The sequence below is a fragment of the Ranitomeya imitator genome, chromosome 2 (assembly GCF_032444005.1).
Source record: "Ranitomeya imitator isolate aRanImi1 chromosome 2, aRanImi1.pri, whole genome shotgun sequence".
In the NCBI taxonomy this organism is placed as follows: domain Eukaryota; kingdom Metazoa; phylum Chordata; class Amphibia; order Anura; family Dendrobatidae; genus Ranitomeya; species Ranitomeya imitator.
Window position 1 is genome coordinate 634,389,051 of NC_091283.1, and position 20,974 is coordinate 634,410,024.

The 20,974-nt window shown below is 52.3% G+C and overlaps 2 protein-coding genes across 6 annotated transcripts in view; one reads left to right on the forward strand and one right to left on the reverse strand.

The window, feature by feature from the left end:
- The window catches only part of MCMBP (minichromosome maintenance complex binding protein), a 129,302-nt gene extending 127,543 nt beyond the window's left edge, over positions 1-1,759 (reverse strand). For all 4 annotated transcript variants that reach the window (XM_069752668.1, XM_069752669.1, XM_069752667.1 and 1 more), the window contains exon 1: positions 1,615-1,759. In XM_069752668.1, the coding sequence (XP_069608769.1) occupies positions 1,615-1,699 (85 nt within the window). In that variant the 5' untranslated portion in view covers positions 1,700-1,759. The remainder of the gene's footprint in view (positions 1-1,614) is intronic.
- A 235-nt stretch (positions 1,760-1,994) lies between these two features.
- The window catches only part of SEC23IP (SEC23 interacting protein), a 158,017-nt gene continuing 139,037 nt past the window's right edge, over positions 1,995-20,974 (forward strand). The window contains exons 1-4 of one of the 2 annotated variants that reach the window (XM_069752671.1): positions 1,995-2,270; positions 16,694-17,223; positions 20,240-20,459; positions 20,678-20,871. In XM_069752671.1, coding sequence (XP_069608772.1) covers positions 2,159-2,270; positions 16,694-17,223; positions 20,240-20,459; positions 20,678-20,871 — 1,056 coding nt within the window. In that variant the 5' untranslated portion in view covers positions 1,995-2,158. The remainder of the gene's footprint in view (positions 2,271-16,693; positions 17,224-20,239; positions 20,460-20,677; positions 20,872-20,974) is intronic. The other variant, XM_069752670.1, reaches the window with a different exon arrangement.

The following is a 20,974-nucleotide window of genomic DNA, read 5'->3' on the forward strand; positions in this document are numbered from 1 at the left end:
CCACACACGTGTCATTCCCCCACCAGTCTCCGCACGCAAACAGCCACGTGTCATTCCCCCACCAGTCTCCGCACGCAAACAGCCACGTGTCATTCCCCCACCAGTCTACACACACGTCATTTACACACACGCGTCATTCCCCCACCAGCCTCCACACGCGCGCGCACGTCATTCCCCCACCAGCCTCCACACGCACGCGCGCGCACGTCATTCCCCCACCAGCCTACACACACACACGTCATTCCCCCACCAGCCTACACACACACACGTCATTCCCCCACCAGCCTACACACACACACACACACGTCATTCCCCCACCAGCCTACACACACACACACACACCATTCCCCCACCAGCCTCCACACACACACACACACACACGTGTCATTCCCCCACCAGCCTCCACACACACACGTGTCATTCCTCCACCAGCCTCCACACACACGTCATTCCCCCACCAGCCTCCACACACACGTGTCATTCCCCCACCAGCCTCCACACACACGTGTCATTCCCCCACCAGCCTCCACACACACGTCATTCCCCCACCAGCCTACACACACACACACGTGTCATTCCCCCACCAGCCTACACACACACGTGTCATTCCCCCCCCACACACGTGTCATTCCCCCCCCACACACACGTGTCATTCCCCCCCCACACACACACGTGTCATTCCCCCCCCACACACACACGTGTCATTCCCCCCCCCACACACACACGTGTCATTCCCCCACACACACACACGTGTCATTCCCCCCCCACACACACGTACGTGTCATTCCCCCCCCACACACGTACGTGTCATTCCCCCCCCACACACACACGTGTCATTCCCCCCCCCACACGTGTCATTCCCCCCCACACACACACACGTGTCATTTCCCCCCCCACACACGTGTCATTTCCCCCCCACACACACACGTCATTCCCCCCCCCACACACACACACACGTGTCATTCCCCCCCCACACGCACACACACGTGTCATTCCCCCCCCACACACACACACACGTGTCATTCCCCCCCCCCACACACACACACGTGTCATTCCCCCCCACACACACACGTGTCATTCCCCCCCCCACACACACACACACACGTGTCATTCCCCCCCCCCCACGTGTCATTCCCCCCCCACACACACACGTGTCATTCCCCCCCCACACACACACGTGTCATTCCCCCCCCACACACACACGTGTCATTCCCCCCCCACACACACACGTGTCATTCCCCCCCCACACACACACGTGTCATTCCCCCCCCCCACACACACACGTGTCATTCCCCCCCCCCACACACACGTGTCATTCCCCCCCCCCACACACACGTGTCATTCCCCCCCACACACACACGTGTCATTCCCACACACACACACACACACACACACACACACACACACGTGTCATTCCCCCACCAGCCTCCACACACACGTGTCATTCCCCCACCAGCCTCCACAGTACTCCGCGCTGTACACGCACACGATGACGTTACAGCCGGTTGCAGGTCTTGCATTGCCGCTAAGCTTCACGTTATGCCGCTGTCCACAGACTAATTACGATTGAGGAGCCGGCTGCACTCCGGGACACGTGGTGTCTCACGAACTTACCGAACAGGGCGTGCACCAGACTGAGGGGAGCGCTGATCCAGCTGCCGGCACCGGGGAGAGAGCTGAGGTCGGATGAGCGCTGCATCGTGCAGACTACTCTCCAACCGCACAGCGACCGCTCGCTTCAGGAGATGGCGGGAAAATGCCGTCATCGCAAGGGGCGCGGCCTCACCACAAGGGGCGCGGCCTCACCACAAGGGGCGCGGCCTCACCACAAGGGGCGCGGCCTCACCACAAGGGGCGCGGCCTCACCACAAGGGGCGCGGCCTCACATACCAGACAAGCTGACATTACGCGACGTAACCTCTTGAAAGTCACGTGTTACCTGATCTGGAACCAGATTGGTCGGCACGCTTATGGGCGGGATAATAATTGTGAGTGTCAATAAAGCGCCTATCAGTAACTGCGTCTTATGTATCGCCGCTAACTGCTATTGGCGATGATTTCTGTGGAGGCGGAGCATGTGGCACAGAGCGCTGTGATTGGTCAGTTGTCACTGTGCTGAGTTCCGGTTCTGGGGACGACGTGGAGCTTGTGGGAAGACATGGCGGAAAAGGGAACAAGTGTGACGAATAGGAACTTGCTGTTTTCTCCATCTGAGCTCAGCTTCTCCGTCCCCTTCATTCCTGTGGGCCGGGTCGGGCCCTTCTCCTCCGGTGAGAGCATTAGTCCTGGGCTGGAGGCCGGGAGGTTGGAAATGTGGATGATCAGCTGATGAGGGATGTGTGTGTGTGGTGCTGCTTGTGAGAGGGGAAATGCCGCTGTGTGTGGTACTGTGAGAGGGGAAATGCCGCTGTGTGTATGGTACTGTGAGAGGGGAAATGCCGCTGCGTGTGTGTGTGGTGCTGTGAGAGGGGAAATGCCGCTGCGTGTGTGTGGTGCTGTGAGAGGGGAAATGCCGCTGCGTGTGTGTGGTGCTGTGAGAGGGGAAATGCCGCTGTGTGTGTGGTGCTGCTGTGAGAGGGGAAATGCCGCTGTGTGTGGTACTGTGAGAGGGGAAATGCCGCTGTGTGTATGGTACTGTGAGAGGGGAAATGCCGCTGCGTGTGTGTGTGGTGCTGTGAGAGGGGAAATGCCGCTGCGTGTGTGTGGTGCTGTGAGAGGGGAAATGCCGCTGCGTGTGTGTGGTGCTGTGAGAGGGGAAATGCCGCTGTGTGTGTGTGGTGCTGCTGTGAGAGGGGAAATGCCGCTGCGTGTGTGGTGCTGCTGTAAGAGGGGAAATGCCGCTGTGTGTGTGGTGCTGCTTGTGAGAGGGGAAATGCCGCTGTGTGTGTGGTGCTGCTTGTGAGAGGGGAAATGCCGCTGTGTGTGGTACTGTGAGAGGGGAAATGCCGCTGTGTGTATGGTACTGTGAGAGGGGAAATGCCGCTGCGTGTGTGTGTGGTGCTGTGAGAGGGGAAATGCCGCTGCGTGTGTGTGGTGCTGTGAGAGGGGAAATGCCGCTGCGTGTGTGTGGTGCTGTGAGAGGGGAAATGCCGCTGTGTGTGTGTGGTGCTGCTGTGAGAGGGGAAATGCCGCTGCGTGTGTGGTGCTGCTGTAAGAGGGGAAATGCCGCTGTGTGTGTGGTGCTGCTGTGAGAGGGGAAATGCCGCTGTGTGTGTGCTGCTGTGAGAGGGGAAATGCCGCTGTGTGTGTGGTGCTGTGAGAGGGGAAATGCCGCTGTGTGTGTGGTGCTGTGAGAGGGGAAATGCCGCTGTGTGTGGTGCTGTGAGAGGGGAAATGCCGCTGTGTGTGGTGCTGTGAGAGGGGAAATGCCGCTGTGTGTGTGGTGCTGTGAGAGGGGAAATGCCGCTGTGTGTGTGGTGCTGTGAGAGGGGAAATGCCGCTGTGTGTGGTACTGTGAGAGGGGAAATGCCGCTGCGTGTGTGGTACTGTGAGAGGGGAGGTGCGTGTGTGTGTGGTGCTGTGAGAGGGGAAATGCCGCTGCGTGTGTGGTGCTGTGAGAGGGGAAATGCCGCTGCGTGTGTGGTGCTGTGAGAGGGGAAATGCCGCTGTGTGTGTGGTGCTGTGAGAGGGGAAATGCCGCTGCGTGTGTGTGGTGCTGTGAGAGGGGAAATGCCGCTGTGTGTATGTGGTGCTGCTGTGAGAGGGGAAATGCCGCTGCGTGTGTGGTGCTGCTGTAAGAGGGGAAATGCCGCTGTGTGTGTGGTGCTGCTGTGAGAGGGGAAATGCCGCTGTGTGTGTGCTGCTGTGAGAGGGGAAATGCCGCTGTGTGTGTGGTGCTGTGAGAGGGGAAATGCCGCTGTGTGTGTGGTGCTGTGAGAGGGGAAATGCCGCTGCGTGTGTGTGGTGCTGTGAGAGGGGAAATGCCGCTGTGTGTGGTGCTGCTGTGAGAGGGGAAATGCCGCTGCGTGTGTGGTGCTGCTGTAAGAGGGGAAATGCCGCTGTGTGGTGCTGCTGTGAGAGGGGAAATGCCGCTGTGTGTGTGCTGCTGTGAGAGGGGAAATGCCGCTGCGTGTGTGCTGCTGTGAGAGGGGAAATGCCGCTGCGTGTATGGTACTGTGAGAGGGGAAATGCCGCTGTGTGTGGTTCTGCTGTGAGAGGGGAAATGCCGCTGTGTGTGTGGTGCTGTGAGAGGGGAAATGCCGCTGTGTGTGTGGTGCTGTGAGAGGGGAAATGCCGCTGTGTGTGTGGTGCTGTGAGAGGGGAAATGCCGCTGTGTGTGTGGTGCTGTGAGAGGGGAAATGCCGCTGTGTGTGTGGTGCTGTGAGAGGGGAAATGCCGCTGTGTGTGTGGTGCTGTGAGAGGGGAAATGCCGCTGCGTGTGTGTGGTGCTGTGAGAGGGGAAATGCCGCTGCGTGTGTGTGGTGCTGTGAGAGGGGAAATGCCGCTGTGTGTGTGGTGCTGTGAGAGGGGAAATGCCGCTGCGTGTGTGTGGTGCTGTGAGAGGGGAAATGCCGCTGCGTGTGTGTGGTGCTGCTGTGAGAGGGGAAATGCCGCTGTGTGTGTGGTGCTGTGAGAGGGGAAATGCCGCTGTGTGTGTGTGGTGCTGCTGTGAGAGGGGAAATGCCGCTGTGTGTGTGGTGCTGTGAGAGGGGAAATGCCGCTGCGTGTGTGGTGCTGTGAGACGGGAAATGCCGCTGCGTGTGTGTGGTGCTGTGAGAGGGGAAATGCCGCTGCGTGTGTGTGGTGCTGTGAGAGGGGAGGTGCGTGTGTGTGTGGTGCTGTGAGAGGGGAAATGCTGCTGCGTGTGTGTGGTGCTGTGAGAGGGGAAATGCCGCTGCGTGTGTGTGGTGCTGTAAGAGGGGAAATGCCGCTGTGTGTGGTGCTGTGAGAGGGGAAATGCCGCTGTGTGTGTGGTGCTGTGAGAGGGGAGGTGCCGCTGTGTGTGTGGTGCTGTGAGAGGGGAAATGCCGCTGTGTGTGGTGCTGTGAGAGGGGAAATGCCTCTGAGTGTGTGGTGCTGTGAGAGGGGAAATGCCGCTGCGTGTGTGTGGTGCTGTGAGAGGGGAGGTGCGTGTGTGGTGCTGTGAGAGGGGAAATGCCGCTGTGTGTGTGGTGCTGTGAGAGGGGAAATGCCGCTGCGTGTGTGGTGCTGCTGTGAGAGGGGAAATGCCGCTGCGTGTGTGTGGTGCTGTGAGAGGGGAAATGCTGCTGCGTGTGTGTGGTGCTGTGAGAGGGGAAATGCCGCTGCGTGTGTGTGGTGCTGTGAGAGGGGAAATGCCGCTGTGTGTGTGGTGCTGTGAGAGGGGAAATGCCGCTGTGTGTGTGGTGCTGTGAGAGGGGAAATGCCGCTGTGTGTGGTGCTGTGGGAGGGGAGGTGCCGCTGTGTGTGTGGTGCTGTGAGAGGGGAAATGCCGCTGTGTGTGTGGTGCTGTGAGAGGGGAAATGCCGCTGTGTGTGGTGCTGTGGGAGGGGAGGTGCCGCTGTGTGTGTGGTGCTGTGAGAGGGGAAATGCCGCTGCGTGTGTGTGGTGCTGTGAGAGGGGAAATGCCGCTGCGTGTGTGTGTGGTGCTGTGAGAGGGGAAATGCCGCTGCGTGTGTGTGTGGTGCTGTGAGAGAGGAAATGCTGCTGCGTGTGTGTGCTCCTGTTGTGAGAGGGGAAGTGCTGCTGCATGTTTGGGGTGTTGCCCCTTGTGGGAAGGTGCTGCTGCAAGAGGGGAGGTGGTGCTTCGTGTTCGGGGTGTTGCTTGAAGAGGGAAGGTAGTGCTGTGTAGGGAACGTGCCGCTGCGTGTGCAGGGTGCTGCTGCAAGAGGGGAGGTGCTGCTGCATGTGCTGGGTGCCGCCGCTGCTGTAAGAGGGGTGTGTCATGATCCCAATGGCAGGGGATCACAAAAGGACAAGCACACAAAAAACAGAACAAGCTCTAGGGTGATGGAAACTGAGCTGACCGCGATCCTGAACCTAATTCACAACACTAGCAGTAGCCGGGGAACGTGCCTACGATGATTCTAGACATCTCGCGCCAGCCGAAGGACTAGCTTCCCCTATTAGAAGAAACAAAGGCCTCTCTTGCCTCCAGAGAAACACCCCACAGAAATAGCAGCCCCCCACATGTAATGACGGTGAAATGAGAGGAAAGCACATACGTAGTAATGAAAACAGATTCAGCAAAATGAGGCCCGCTAAAACTAGATAGCAGAGGATACAAAAGTGAACTGCGCGGTCAGCGAAAAACCCTACAAAAAACCATCCTGAAATTACCTGAACTCATGTGCCAACTCATGGAACATGAGGAGTAATATCAGCGCACTAGAGCAACCAGCAACAAGGAATCACATAACTGCAAGCTGGACTAAAACAAAACTAAAGCAAAACGTGGAACAGGAAAATCAAAAACTTAGCTTGTCCTGAAGATTACTGAAGCGGAAAGCAGAGGTAACAAGACACACTGATTACATTGATCGCCGGCGAGGAAATGACAAGAAAGCCAGGTTAAATAGGAAACTCCCATATCCTGATGGAACAGGTGGACACCAGAGACCGCAGAGAACACAAGTCACCCAGTACCATCTGTAACCACCAGAGGGAGCCCAAAAACAGAATCAGCAACAGTACCCCCCCCTTGAGGAGGGGTCACCGAACCCTCACGAGAACCACCAGGGCGACCAGGATGAGCCCTATGAAATGCACGGACCAAATCAGCAGCATGAACATCAGAGGCAACCACCCAAGAATTATCCTCCTGACCATAACCCTTCCACTTGACCAAATACTGAAGTTTCCGTCTGGAAACACGAGAATCCAAGATCTTCTCCACAACATACTCCAATTCTCCCTCCACCAGCACCGGAGCAGGAGGCTCAAGCGAAGGAACAACAGGTACCTCATACTTCCGCAACAACGACCGATGGAACACATTATGAATAGCAAACGATGCCGGGAGATCCAAACGAAACGACACAGGGTTAAAAATTTCCAAGATCCTATAGGGACCGATGAACCGAGGCTTGAACTTAGGAGAAGAGACCTTCATAGGAACAAAACGAGAAGACAGCCACACCAAGTCCCCAACACGAAGTCGAGGACCCACGCGGCGACGGCGATTAGCAAACTGCTGAGCCCTCTCCTGGGACAACTTCAAATTTTCCACCACATGACTCCAAATCTGATGCAACCTATCCACCACCATGTCCACTCCAGGACAATCAGAAGGCTCCACCTGACCAGAGGAAAAACGAGGATGAAACCCCGAATTACAAAAGAAAGGAGAAACCAAGGTAGCAGAACTAGCCCGATTATTAAGGGCAAATTCGGCAAGCGGCAAAAAGGTAACCCAGTCATCTTGATCAGCAGAAACAAGACACCTTAAATAAGTTTCCAAGGTCTGATTAGTTCGTTCCGTCTGGCCATTCGTCTGAGGATGGAATGCAGACGAAAAGGACAAATCAATGCCCATCTTAGCACAGAACGTCCGCCAAAATCTAGACACAAACTGGGATCCCCTGTCAGAAACGATGTTCTCCGGAATCCCATGCAAACGAACCACGTTCTGAAAAAACAGAGGGACCAACTCAGAGGAGGAAGGTAACTTAGGCAAGGGTACCAGATGAACCATCTTAGAAAAGCGGTCACACACAACCCAGATGACGGACATTTTTTGAGAGACAGGGAGATCCGAAATAAAGTCCATGGAAATGTGCGTCCAAGGCCTCTTCGGGATAGGCAAAGTTGACAACAATCCACTGGCCCGAGAACAGCAAGGCTTAGCCCGAGCGCAAACTTCACAAGACTGCACAAAAGAACGCACATCCCTCGACAAGGAAGGCCACCAAAAAGACCTGGCCACCAAGTCTCTAGTACCAAATATTCCAGGATGACCTGCCAACGCAGAAGAATGGACCTCGGAGATGACTCTACTGGTCCAATTATCCGGAACAAACAGTCTTTCAGGCGGACAACGATCAGGTTTATCCGCTTGAAACTCCTGCAAAGCACGTCGCAAGTCTGGGAAGACCGCCGACAAAATCACCCCATCCCTAAGGATACAAGTGGGCTCAGAATTTCCAGGGGAATCAGGCACAAAACTCCTAGAAAGAGCATCCGCCTTCACATTCTTTGAACCTGGCAGGTATGAAACCACAAAATCGAAACGGGAGAAAAACAGTGACCAACGAGCCTGTCTAGGATTCAGACGCTTGGCAGACTCAAGGTAAATCAGATTTTTGTGATCAGTCAAGACCACCACACGATGTCTAGCACCCTCAAGCCAATGACGCCACTCCTCAAATGCCCACTTCATGGCCAAAAGCTCCCGATTACCAACATCATAATTCCGCTCAGTGGGCGAAAACTTTCTAGAAAAGAACGCACATGGCTTCATCACCGAGCAATCGGAGCTTCTCTGTGACAAAACCGCCCCCGCTCCAATCTCAGAAGCATCAACCTCAACCTGAAAAGGAAGCAAAACATCTGGCTGACGCAACACAGGAGCAGAAGAAAACCGGCGCTTAAGTTCCTGAAAGGCCTCCACAGCCGCAGGAGACCAATCAGCAACATCAGCACCCTTCTTAGTCAGATCCGTCAAAGGCTTAACAACGCTAGAAAAATTAGTTATGAAACGACGATAAAAATTAGCAAAGCCCAAGAACTTCTGTAGACTCTTAAGAGATGTAGGCTGCGTCCAGTCACAAATAGCTTGAACCTTGACGGGATCCATCTCAATAGTAGAAGGGGAAAAAATATACCCCAAAAAAGAAATCTTCTGGACTCCAAAAAGACACTTTGAACCTTTTACAAACAAAGAATTGGCCCGCAGGACCTGAAACACCTTCCTGACCTGCTGAACATGGGACTCCCAGTCATCAGAAAAAACCAAAACATCATCCAAATACACAATCATAAATTTATCCAGATATTCACGGAAAATATCGTGCATAAAGGACTGGAAGACATTAGGAGCATTAGAAAGTCCAAAAGGCATCACCAAATACTCAAAATGGCCCTCAGGCGTATTAAATGCGGTTTTCCACTCATCACCCTGCTTAATCCGCACAAGATTATACGCACCCCGAAGATCAATCTTAGTGAACCATTTAGCCCCCTTAATGCGAGCGAACAAATCAGTCAACAATGGCAAAGGATACTGATATTTGACCGTAATCTTATTCAAAAGACGGTAATCTATACAAGGTCTCAAGGAACCATCTTTTTTGGCCACGAAAAAAAAACCTGCTCCCAAAGGAGACGAAGATGGACGGATATGTCCCTTTTCCAAGGACTCCTTAACATAATCCCGCATAGCAGTATGCTCTGGCACTGACAGATTGAACAAACGACCTTTAGGAAATTTACTGCCAGGAATCAAATCTATAGCACAATCGCAATCCCTGTGAGGAGGAAGCGAATTGAGCTTAGGCTCCTCAAAAACATCCCGATAATCAGACAAAAATACAGGAACCTCAGAAGGAGTAGATGAAGCGATAGAAATCGGAGGTGCATCATCATGAACCCCCTGACATCCCCAGCTTAACACAGACATCGTTTTCCAGTCCAGGACTGGGTTATGAGTTTGTAACCATGGCAGACAAAGCACTAAGACATCATGTAAATTATACAGTACCAGGAAGCGAATCACCTCCTGATGAACGGGAGTCATACGCATGGTCACTTGTGTCCAGTACTGAGGTTTATTCATAGCCAAAGGTGTAGAGTCAATTCCTTTCAAAGGAATAGGGACTTCCAGAGGCTCCAGACTAAACCCACAGCGGTTGGCAAATGACCAATCCATAAGACTCAGGGCAGCGCCTGAATCCACATAGGCATCGACGGAAATGGCTGATAATGAACAAATCAGAGTCACAGACAGAATGAACTTAGGCTGTAAAGTACTAATGGCAACAGACTTATCAACCTTTTTTGTGCGTTTAGAGCATGCTGATATAACATGAGCTGAATCACCACAATAAAAACACAACCCATTTTTCCGCCTATAGTTTTGCTGTTCACTTCTGGACTGAATTCTATCACATTGCATTGTCTCAGGTGCCTGTTCAGAAGACACCGCCAAATGGTGCACAGGTTTGCGCTCCCGTAAACGCCGATCAATCTGAATAGCCATAGTCATAGACTCATTCAGACCTGTAGGCGCAGGGAACCCCACCATAACATCTTTAATGGCCTCAGAAAGGCCATCTCTGAATTTTGCAGCCAGAGCGCACTCATTCCACTGAGTAAGCACCGACCATTTCCGAAATTTCTGACAATATAATTCTGCTTCATCTTGCCCCTGAGAGAGAGCCAATAAAGCTTTTTCAGCCTGAATCTCTAGGTTAGGTTCCTCATAGAGCAAACCCAATGCCAGAAAAAACGCATCCACATTGAGCAACGCAGGATCCCCTGGTGCCAATGCAAATGCCCAATTCTGAGGGTCACCCCGCAGGAAAGATATTACAATCTTGACTTGCTGAGCAGGGTTTCCAGAGGAGCGAGATTTCAAAGAAAGAAACAACTTGCAATTGTTCCTAAAATTCAGAAAACTAGATCTAGCTCCAGAAAAAAACTCTGGGATAGGAATTCTAGGTTCAGACATAGGAGCATGTACAACAAAATCTTGTATATTTTGAACCTTAGCAGCAAGATTATTCAGGCTGGAAGCCAAACTCTGGACGTCCATGATAAACAGCTGAGGTCAGAGCCATTCAAGGATTAAGAGGAGGTTAGACGCAGCAAACTCTGAGGGAAGGAAAAAAAAAAAAAAAAAACTTCCTCAGACTACTTTTCCTCCTACTTCAGCCAATATGATTACCACTTTTTGGGCCGGCGATACTGTCATGATCCCAATGGCAGGGGATCACAAAAGGACAAGCACACAAAAAACAGAACAAGCTCTAGGGTGATGGAAACTGAGCTGACCGCGATCCTGAACCTAATTCACAACACTAGCAGTAGCCGGGGAACGTGCCTACGATGATTCTAGATGTCTCGCGCCAGCCGAAGGACTAGCTTCCCCTATTAGAAGAAACAAAGGCCTCTCTTGCCTCCAGAGAAACACCCCACAGAAATAGCAGCCCCCCACATGTAATGACGGTGAAATGAGAGGAAAGCACATACGTAGTAATGAAAACAGATTCAGCAAAATGAGGCCCGCTAAAACTAGATAGCAGAGGATACAAAAGTGAACTGCGCGGTCAGCGAAAAACCCTACAAAAAACCATCCTGAAATTACCTGAACTCATGTGCCAACTCATGGAACATGAGGAGTAATATCAGCCCACTAGAGCAACCAGCAACAAGGAATCACATAACTGCAATCTGGACTAAAACAAAAATAAAGCAAAACGTGGAACAGGAAAATCAAAAACTTAGCTTGTCCTGAAGATTACTGAAGCGGAAAGCAGAGGTAACAAGACACACTGATTACATTGATCGCCGGCGAGGAAATGACAAGAAAGCCAGGTTAAATAGGAAACTCCCATATCCTGATGGAACAGGTGGACACCAGAGACCGCAGAGAACACAAGTCACCCAGTACCATCTGTAACCACCAGAGGGAGCCCAAAAACAGACTCCACAACAGGGGTGGTGCCGCTGCTGTGAGAGGGGTGGTGCCGCTGCTGTGCGAGGGGTGGTGCCGCTGCTGTGAGAGGAGTGGTGCCGCTGCTGTGAGAGGGGTGGTGCCGCTGCTGTGAGTGGTGAGGTGCCGCTGCTGTGAGTGGTGAGGTGCCGCTGCTGTGAGTGGTGAGGTGCCGCTGCTGTGAGTGGTGAGGTGCCGCTGCTGTGAGTGGTGAGGTGCCGCTGCTGTGAGTGGTGAGGTGCCGCTGCGTGTGCGGGGTGCCGCTGCTGTGAGTGGTGAGGTGCCGCTGCGTGTGCGGGGTGCCGCTGCTTTGAGTGGTGAGGTGCCGCTGCAAAAGGGGAGGTGCTGCTTCGTGTTCGGGTGTTGCTTGAAGAGGGGAGGTAGCGCTGTGTAGGGAACGTGCCGCTGCGTGTGCGGGGTGCTGCTGCAAGAGGGGAGGTGCTGCTGTATGTGCTGGGTGCCGCCGCTGCTGTGAGAGGGGACATGCCGCTGCATGTGCGGGGTGCCGCTGCTGTGAATGGGGTGGTGGCGCTGCTGTGAGTGGTGGGGTGCTGCTGCTGTGAGTGGTGAGGTGCCGCTGCGTGTGCGGGGTGCCGCTGCTGTGAGTGGTGAGATTCCACTACTCTGAGTGGTGAGGTGCCGCTGCATGTGCGGGGTGCCGCTGCTGTGAGAGAGGAGGTGGCGCTGCGTGTTCGGGGTGCTGTTGCATGTGCGTATTTTGCACCTGTGTTCTCTAAGAAAGCAAATGCACATCAACTGATCTTCACGGCGCCATGAAAGGAATAAAAGAATCCACATTATTCATAGATGGAGAGATGGTGAGGGAACACTTAGCTAGTTTATATGAATTTACATCTCTTGGTCCAGATGAATTACATCCTAGGGTATCGAATGAGTTATTATTTATTTATATAGCACCATTAATTCCATGGTGCTGTACATGAGACTGGTTACATACAAATTACAGGTATCACAGTAAACTAACAATGACAGACTGGTACAGAGGGGTGAGGACCCTGCCCTTGTGGGCTTACATTCTACAGGATTATGGGGAAGTAGACAATAGGTCGGGGGTTGCAGCAGCTCCGATGGTGTTGAATTGGCCCCACGGTCATTGCAGGTTGTAAGAGGAGTTTTCAGGTTCTGTATGAAGGATCCAAATGTGGTGGATAACCGGACATGTGGGAGCACAGAATTGCAGAGGATGAGGGATATTCGGGAGAAATCTTGGAGGCGATTGGGTGAGGAGTGAATAAGCGTGAAGGAATTAGCAGAGGAAATTGCAGAACTACTAGCCAGAATCTTTGATAAATCCCGGAAAACAGGAGAAGTCCCAGAAGATTGACGAAGGGCACATGTCCCCGTCTTCAAAACTGGGAAGAAGTCAGAGCCAGGAAATTATACTCCAGTGACCCTTACTTCTATACCATCTTCTATGTCCATCTTGAACTGTCCTCCCATCTATCTTCCTGCTCCCTTTTTGACCGCTTACAATCAGGTTTCCGGTCACACCACTCCACTGAAACTGCCCTAACTAAGGTCACCAATGACCTATTAACCGCCAAGAGCAAGCGACACTACTCTATCCTCCTCCTCCTGGACCTGTCCTCTGCCTTTGACACAGTGGACCATTCCCTGTTGCTGCGGGCCCTCTCATCCCTTGGCATCATAGACTTGGCCCTATCCTGGATCTCGTCATACCTAACTGACCGAACATTCAGCGTCTCCCATTCACACACCACCTCCTCACCTCGCCTCCTATCAGTTCATAGAATCTCACGGTTTTCAGTATCACCTCTATGCTGATGACACACAGATCTACATCTCTGGACCAGATATCACCACGACACCACCCTACTAACCAGAATCCCTCAATGTCTATCCTCTATTTCATCCTTCTTCTCCGCTAGACTTCTAAAACTTAACATGGACAAAACAGAATTCATCATCTTTCCTCCATCTCACACGATCCCCCCAACGAACCTATCCATAACAGTAAACGGCTGCCCACTCTCCCCAGTCCCACAAGCTCGCTGCCTCGGGGTAATCCTTGACACTGATCTCTCCTTCAAACTGCATATCCAAGCCCTTTCCACTTCCTGCCGCCTTCAACTCAAAAATATTTCACGGATCCGTACATTCCTAAACGAAGAATCTGCAAAAACCCTAGTCCATGCCCTCATCATCTCTCGCCTCGACTACTGTAACCTCCTGCTCTGTAGCCTCCCCTCTAACACTCTCGCACCCCTCCAATCTATTCTAAACTCTGCTGCCCGACTAATCCACCAGTCCCCCCGCTATTCCCCAACCTCTCCCCTCTGTCAATCCCTTCACTGGCTCCCCATTACCCAGAGACTCCAGTACAAAACCCTAACCATGACATACAAAGCCATCCACAACCTGTCTCCTCCATACATCTGTGACCTCGTCTCCCGGTACTTACCTGCACGCAACCTCCGATCCTCACAAGACCTCTATTCTCGTCTTATCTCCTCTTCCCACAATCGCATTCAAGATTTCTCTCGCATATCACCCCTACTCTGGAACCCTCTACCACAACACATCAGACTCTCACTTACCATCGAAACCTTCAAAAAGAACCTGAAGACCCACCTCTTCCGACAAGCCTGCAACCTGCAGTAATCACCGATCAACCAAACCACTGCACGACCAGCTCTATCCTCACTTACTGTACCCTCACCCATCCCTTGTAGATTGTGAGCCCTCGGGGGAAGGGTCCTCTCTCTTCCTGTACCAGTTGTGACTTGTATTCTTCAAGATTATTGTACCTGTTTTTATTATGTATACCCCTCCTCACATGTAAAGCGCCATGGAATACATGGCGCTATAATAATAAATAATAATAATACCAGGAAAGATCTGTGAACAATTTATTAAACAGCAAGTACTGTATAAGAATACAATAATTAACCAGAGCCAGCATGGGTTTGTAGCGAACAAGTCATGCCAGACTAATCTAATTTCCTTCTATGATGGAATTACTGACTGGGTGGATCATAGAAATGCGGTAGATATAGTATATCTAGACTTCAGCAAAGCATTTGATAAAATATCATACTATCCTTATTGAAAAAATGACCAAGTATGGGATTCACAAGTCTAGGGTTAGGTGGATTCATAACTGGCTCAGTGATCGTACTCAAAGAGTGGTGATAAATGTTTGTTCATTCAATTGGAAGAGTGTTTAAAGTGGGGCACCACAGGGCTCTGTCCTGGCCCCAGTGATGTTCAACCTTTTTATACATGATCTAGATAAGGGAACTGAAGGTAAACTCATCAAATTTGCAGATTATGCAAAGCCAGGAGGAATAGCTAACACTAGAGAAGAGAGAAAGGATTCAGAAGGATCTAGGTAAGCTTGAACAGTGGGTAGCGACTAATAGTATGGTACTTAACAGGGAGAAATTCAAGATTCTACATCTAGGCAAGAATAATGGAAATTACATCTACAGAATGAGAGGAATAGAACTAACCAACAGCATGTGTGATAAAGACTTGTATGTGGGGGATGTGGAAACCACAAAGATACGACCAATAGAGAATAACTATAATATAAAAAGCAATCTTTATTAAATGCAAAATACATACAAACTTGTAAAAATCGGTCCAAAACATGAAACACAGTGACGAAATAGTGCAAAACACAGAAAGACTGTTGCTGTGCAAGAACAAGTCATGCAGACCAGGAACTGGCTCCCAGTTGTAACTAAATGATGTTACTGATAGGGGATATAGCAGACCAATAGGGGATATAGCAGACCAATATGAGTATCTACTATATATATGGCTGGTATCCGTATGTGCCTCCCTATTGAGACCTGAAACACATGATGCGATAAGTAACAATGCCCTAACGGTCATAACCGATATGCAAGTGCATGTAATGGGCCCAGAGGTATAAAAACATACAGGGTAACAGGAATACGGGAGGTCAAACTGGCAATGCCTATGTGTCAGACATCACCCAGAGCCACTACCCCATAGCCGCGGGAACCAAGGTACAAAAACTCCCCACATAACTATTAAGCAGGTACAGCTGCTCCGGTGTGTATTACCTGATGCGGGCGGCTAACAAATGTCTGCCAGATCCATGGACTGCACGTCTGCCCGACGCGCGTTTCGGAGGTGAACTCCTTCGTCAGGGGGCATGATTTTTACAAGTTTGTATGTATTTTGCATTTAATAAAGATTGCTTTTTATATTATAGTTATTCTCTATTGGTCGTATCTTTGTGGTTTCCACATCCCCCTCATATTATGCAGCAACGACTGAGTTGGTTGTAGTCCGGCTAGTGTGTAACACTGTGTGTACACATGTACCTCACTCACGTGATGTTGCCATGTAATGCCGTTAGCTTGATAAAGACTTGTGTATACTAATAGATCACAGGCTGCACATGAGTCAACAGTGTGATGCAGCCGCAAAAAGGCAAACACAGTTCTAGGATGTATTAAGAGAAGCATAGTGTAGATGACATGAAGTAATTATCCCTACTCCTTCTTGGTCAGGCCTCATCTGGAATACTGTGTCCAGTTATCAAAAAACTGGTCAAGTTCAGAGAAGAGCTACCAGGATGGTGAGCGGACTGCAAAATATGACCTATGAGGAACGGTTAAAGGATCTTGGAGTGTTTAGCTTGTAAAAAAGACAACTAAGAGGAGACATTATTGGTTGTGTACAAATATTTGAAGGGCCGTCACAGTGTAGAGGGATCATCCGTATTCTTATTTGCACATGGAAACACGAGAAGCAATGGAATGAAACTGAAAGGGGGAAGATACAGATTAGATATTAGAAACAACTTTTTGACAGTGAGGGTGATCAATGAATGTAACAGGTGGCCATGAGAGTTGGTGAGTTCTCCTTCAATGGTAGTCTTCAACCGGAGGCTGGACAGACGTCTGTCTGAGATGGTTTAGTGAATCCTGCATTGAGGACACGAGGACCCTGGAGGTCTCTTTCAACTCCAACACTCTAGGAATCTATATGTAAGTGTGTATAATGCATATCTATTATAAACACGTGTTTAGTGCTGTAGGGTGGGGGTACATGCATGTGCATGTATATTAGCAGGCGGTGATCTGTGGCTTTTCCCCTCTGCAGATGGCTCCGTGGAGGTCGGCGAGGAGGACAGCTTTTTGGGGCAGACTGCAAGTACTACTCACACCCCACAGACGTTCAGCTACTTCTCACAGGCCTCAAGCCTTACCAGCAGCAGTGACCCATTTGCCAGCATAGGGCAGATCCCAGCCACCACTGCAGCCCAAGTGCCCGGCTCCATTGCATTTCCGAAACCTCCAATGTCTACACCCTCTGGAGTTCAGAATGGACAGAACTTTATGGCTATCAGGACTTCATCTCCCTTTCCCACTATTCCTCCAAGAGTTTCCAGTGATGCCTCTGGGGTTTTCTCTCCAAACACACAGATGTGTCATCCGCCAAGCATGTATTCTACCCCTCCCCCGGTCATCTCTCAGGCATGTTTTAACCCTTACCGCCATAACATGCAGAGCAGCCGGGCAAATCCCTACCGAACTCCTCCGCAGCTGCAGCAGGATGTACCCATAGGCATCAACGGCCAGGGGGCATCGGGACCTCCACTGTACCCCAGTTCTTCAGCTTCCCTGCCCCCTGTAAGTTATAGATCTGGTACCGGTGAGACTATGAAAGAAATAATCATATACAAATTCTGGTTCTGGTATTATCATGTGGGGGTGGCCTGGATCCACAATTTAAATTATATAGACAAATGTATTGTTCCTCACATTTTAATAATTAATTTAGTTTTTCCACTCAATTCTATTGGCCCCTCCTGTATAGCTTTTGGCTCCTCGCCCTCCACCCCTCTTGTGTACAACCTTCGGCTCATCGCCCTCCACCCCCCTTGTGTATAACCTTTTGGCTCCTAGTCCTCTGCCTCCCCCAGTGTATAATCTCCGTCCCCTTGCTCTCCTCCCTTCCCTGGTGTATAACCTTTTGCCCCTCGCCCTCCTACCCTTGTCTATAATTTCTAACTACTTGCCCTCCACCTTTCTGATGTATAACGTCCATCTCCTCTCCCTCCAGCCCCTTGCCCTCCTTTCCTCCCCGGTCCATAACCTCTGGCCCCTCGCCCTCCAGCTTCCTGGTGTATAACCTCTGGCCCCTCGCCCTCCACCTTTCCCGATGTAAACCTCTGGCCCCTCGCCCTCCACCTTCCCCGATGTAAACCTCTGGCCCCTCGCCTTCCACCTTTCCCCTGGTGTATAACCTCCGGCCCCTCGCCCTCCACCTTTTCCCCGGTGTATAACCTCCGGCCCCTCGCCCTCCACCTTTTCCCCGGTGTATAACCTCTGGCCCCTCGCCCTCCACCTTTCCCCCGGTGTATAACCTCCGGCCCCTCGCCCTCCACGTTTCCCCCGGTGTATAACCTCCGGCCCCTCGCCCTCCACCTTTCCCCCGGTGTATAACCTCCGGCCCCTCGCCTTCCACCTTCACCTCCAGCACATCGCCCTCCTTTCCTCACCAGTCCATAACCTCTGGCCCCTCGCCCTCCACCTTTCCCGGTGTATAACCTCCGGCCCCTCGCCCTCCACCTTTTCCCCGGTGTATAACCTCTGGCCCCTCGCCCTCCACCTTTCCCCCGGTGTATAACCTCCGGCCCCTCGCCCTCCACGTTTTCCCCGGTGTATAACCTCTGGCCCCTCGCCCTCCACCTTTCCCCCGGTGTATAACCTCCGGCCCCTCGCCCTCCACGTTTCCCCTGGTGTATAACCTCCGGCCCCTCGCCCTCCACCTTTCCCCCGGTGTATAACCTCCGGCCCCTCGCCTTCCACCTTCACCTCCAGCACATCGCCCTCCTTTCCTCACCAGTCCATAACCTCTGGCCCCTCGCCCTCCACCTTTCCCGGTGTATAACCTCCGGCCCCTCGCCCTCCACCTTTTCCCCGGTGTATAACCTCTGGCCCCTCGCCCTCCACCTTTCCCCCGGTGTATAACCTCCGGCCCCTCGCCCTCCACGTTTTCCCCGGTGTATAACCTCCGGCCCCTCGCCCTCCACCTTTCCCCCGGTGTATAACCTCCGGCCCCTCGCCTTCCACCTTCACCTCCAGCACATCGCCCTCCTTTCCTCACCAGTCCATAACCTCTGGCCCCTCGCCCTCCACCTTTCCCGGTGTATAACCTCCGGCCCCTCGCCCTCCACCTTTCCCCCGGTGTATAACCTCCGGCCCCTCGCCCTCCACCTTTCCCCCGGTGTATAACCTCCGGCCCCTCGCCTTCCACCTTCACCTCCAGCACATCGCCCTCCTTTCCTCACCAGTCCATAACCTCTGGCCCCTCGCCCTCCACCTTTCCCGGTGTATAACCTCCGGCCCCTCGCCCTCCACCTTTTCCCCGGTGTATAACCTCCGGCCCCTCGCCCTCCACCTTTTCCCTGGTGTATAACCTCCGGCCCCTCGCCCTCCACCTTTCCCCCGGTGTATAACCTCCGGCCCCTCGCCCTCCACCTTTCCCCCGGTGTATAACCTCCGGCCCCTCGCCCTCCACCTTTCCCCCGGTGTATAACCTCCGGCCCCTCGCCCTCCACCTTTTCCCTGGTGTATAACCTCCGGCCCCTCGCCCTCCACCTTTCCCCCGGTGTATAACCTCCGGCCCCTCGCCCTCCACCTTTCCCCCGGTGTATAACCTCCGGCCCCTCGCCCTCCACCTTTCCCCCGGTGTATAACCTCCGGCCCCTCGCCCTCCACCTTTCCCCCGGTGTATAACCTCCGGCCCCTCGCCCTCCACCTTCACCTCCAGCACATCGCCCTCCTTTCCTCACCAGTCCATAACCTCTGGCCCCTCGCCCTCCACCTTTCCCGGTGTATAACCTCCGGCCCCTCGCCCTCCACCTTCACCTCCAGCACATCGCCCTCCTTTCCTCACCAGTCCATTACCTCTGGCCCCTCGCACTCCACCTTTCCTGGTGTATAACCTCCGACCTCTCGCCCTCCACCTTTCCTGGTGTATAACCTCTGGCCCCTCGCCCTCCACCTTTCCCCTGATGTATAACCTCCAGCCCCTCGCCCTCCACCTTTCCCGGTGCATAACCTCCATCCCCTCGCCCTCCACCTTCACCTCCAGCACATCGCCTTCCTTTCCTCACCAGTCCATAACCTCTGGCCCCTCGCCTTCCATCTTCCTGGTGTATAACCTCTGGCTGCCTTCCAACCCCCCCTCAGCTCGCCGGTGTATAATCTCCAGCACATCGCTAGTGTACATAGTGTACTTAAATGTCTGGTTATTTTGCTCCGGTACCCTTCTATGAAGACAGCATGGATTCGGGAAATGTCATATGACTTTCAGTGTCTCCGTTCCACTAATTTATGGGGTTGAAAATACTTGGCTCTTTCCATTGCCCCCGTAGACTTGTAAGGGTAACTTCCCAGCCACATTTTTTCAGTCTGTGGCTCCATGGAGTGTTGGAAGGTACTATAGGAGCACTTTGGTGTTCTGCTCCCATGTAAATGAATGTCATCTTGGATAGGGCGCAGAGTTCTGCCTGGTACCAGGAGCTGCTCACATGTTCGGGGTCCACCACTACTGGCCTGTGCCCTGAAGCTTCATTTATCCTAGTTGGGATGTCTGGATTTATCGTCTCTCAAACTCACTGTGGGTTTTGCCTTTCAGCCCCCTGCAGCACCTGGTTTTATTCCAGCACCAATGGTTCAGTCCTTTTCAAACTCCAAACCGACAGTAACCCCCGTGCCAATCACAGCTCCTTTCTTTCCCAACCTGTATGAGCCTGTCCAGCCACATTGGTTCTTCTGCAAGTTAGTGGAAGATCGGGAGATCTGGTTGCCATTCAGCATTTATGACTCTGCCCACCTCGAAGAAGTCTATAACTCAGGTAAGTGGTGAGTGAGACATTATGAGGGTGGTCATCATCTTTTGTGCTCCAGCAGGTCATTATGAGGGTCCTCACCTGTGGTACTGCACTCATTATGAGGGACATCATCACTTTGTGTGGTTCAGGTGGTTATTATCAGGGCACTATGAGGGTGGTCATCTTCTGTGGGAATGTTATGACGACTCAAATGGTTTGACATTCATTTTGTCTTCTTTTAGTTCAGCCAGATCCAGAGAGCGTGGTGGTGAGTACAGCTGGGGGGCGCTATGACGTCTGCCTATATGATCGGGAGATGAAGGCTGTATACTGGGAGGAGGAGGACTCGGAAGTCAGACGATGCTCCTGGTTCTATAAAGGAGACACTGACAGCAGGTTCATTCCCTACAGCGAGGACTTCAGTGAGCAGCTGGAAGTGAGTATCCAGAAGAGGAGCCACACAGATAGGAGTTTGCTGCAAAATCCTAGAATGATTGCAGTCCCTGCAACCCTAATATTACTCTGACCCTGCGTGTCTC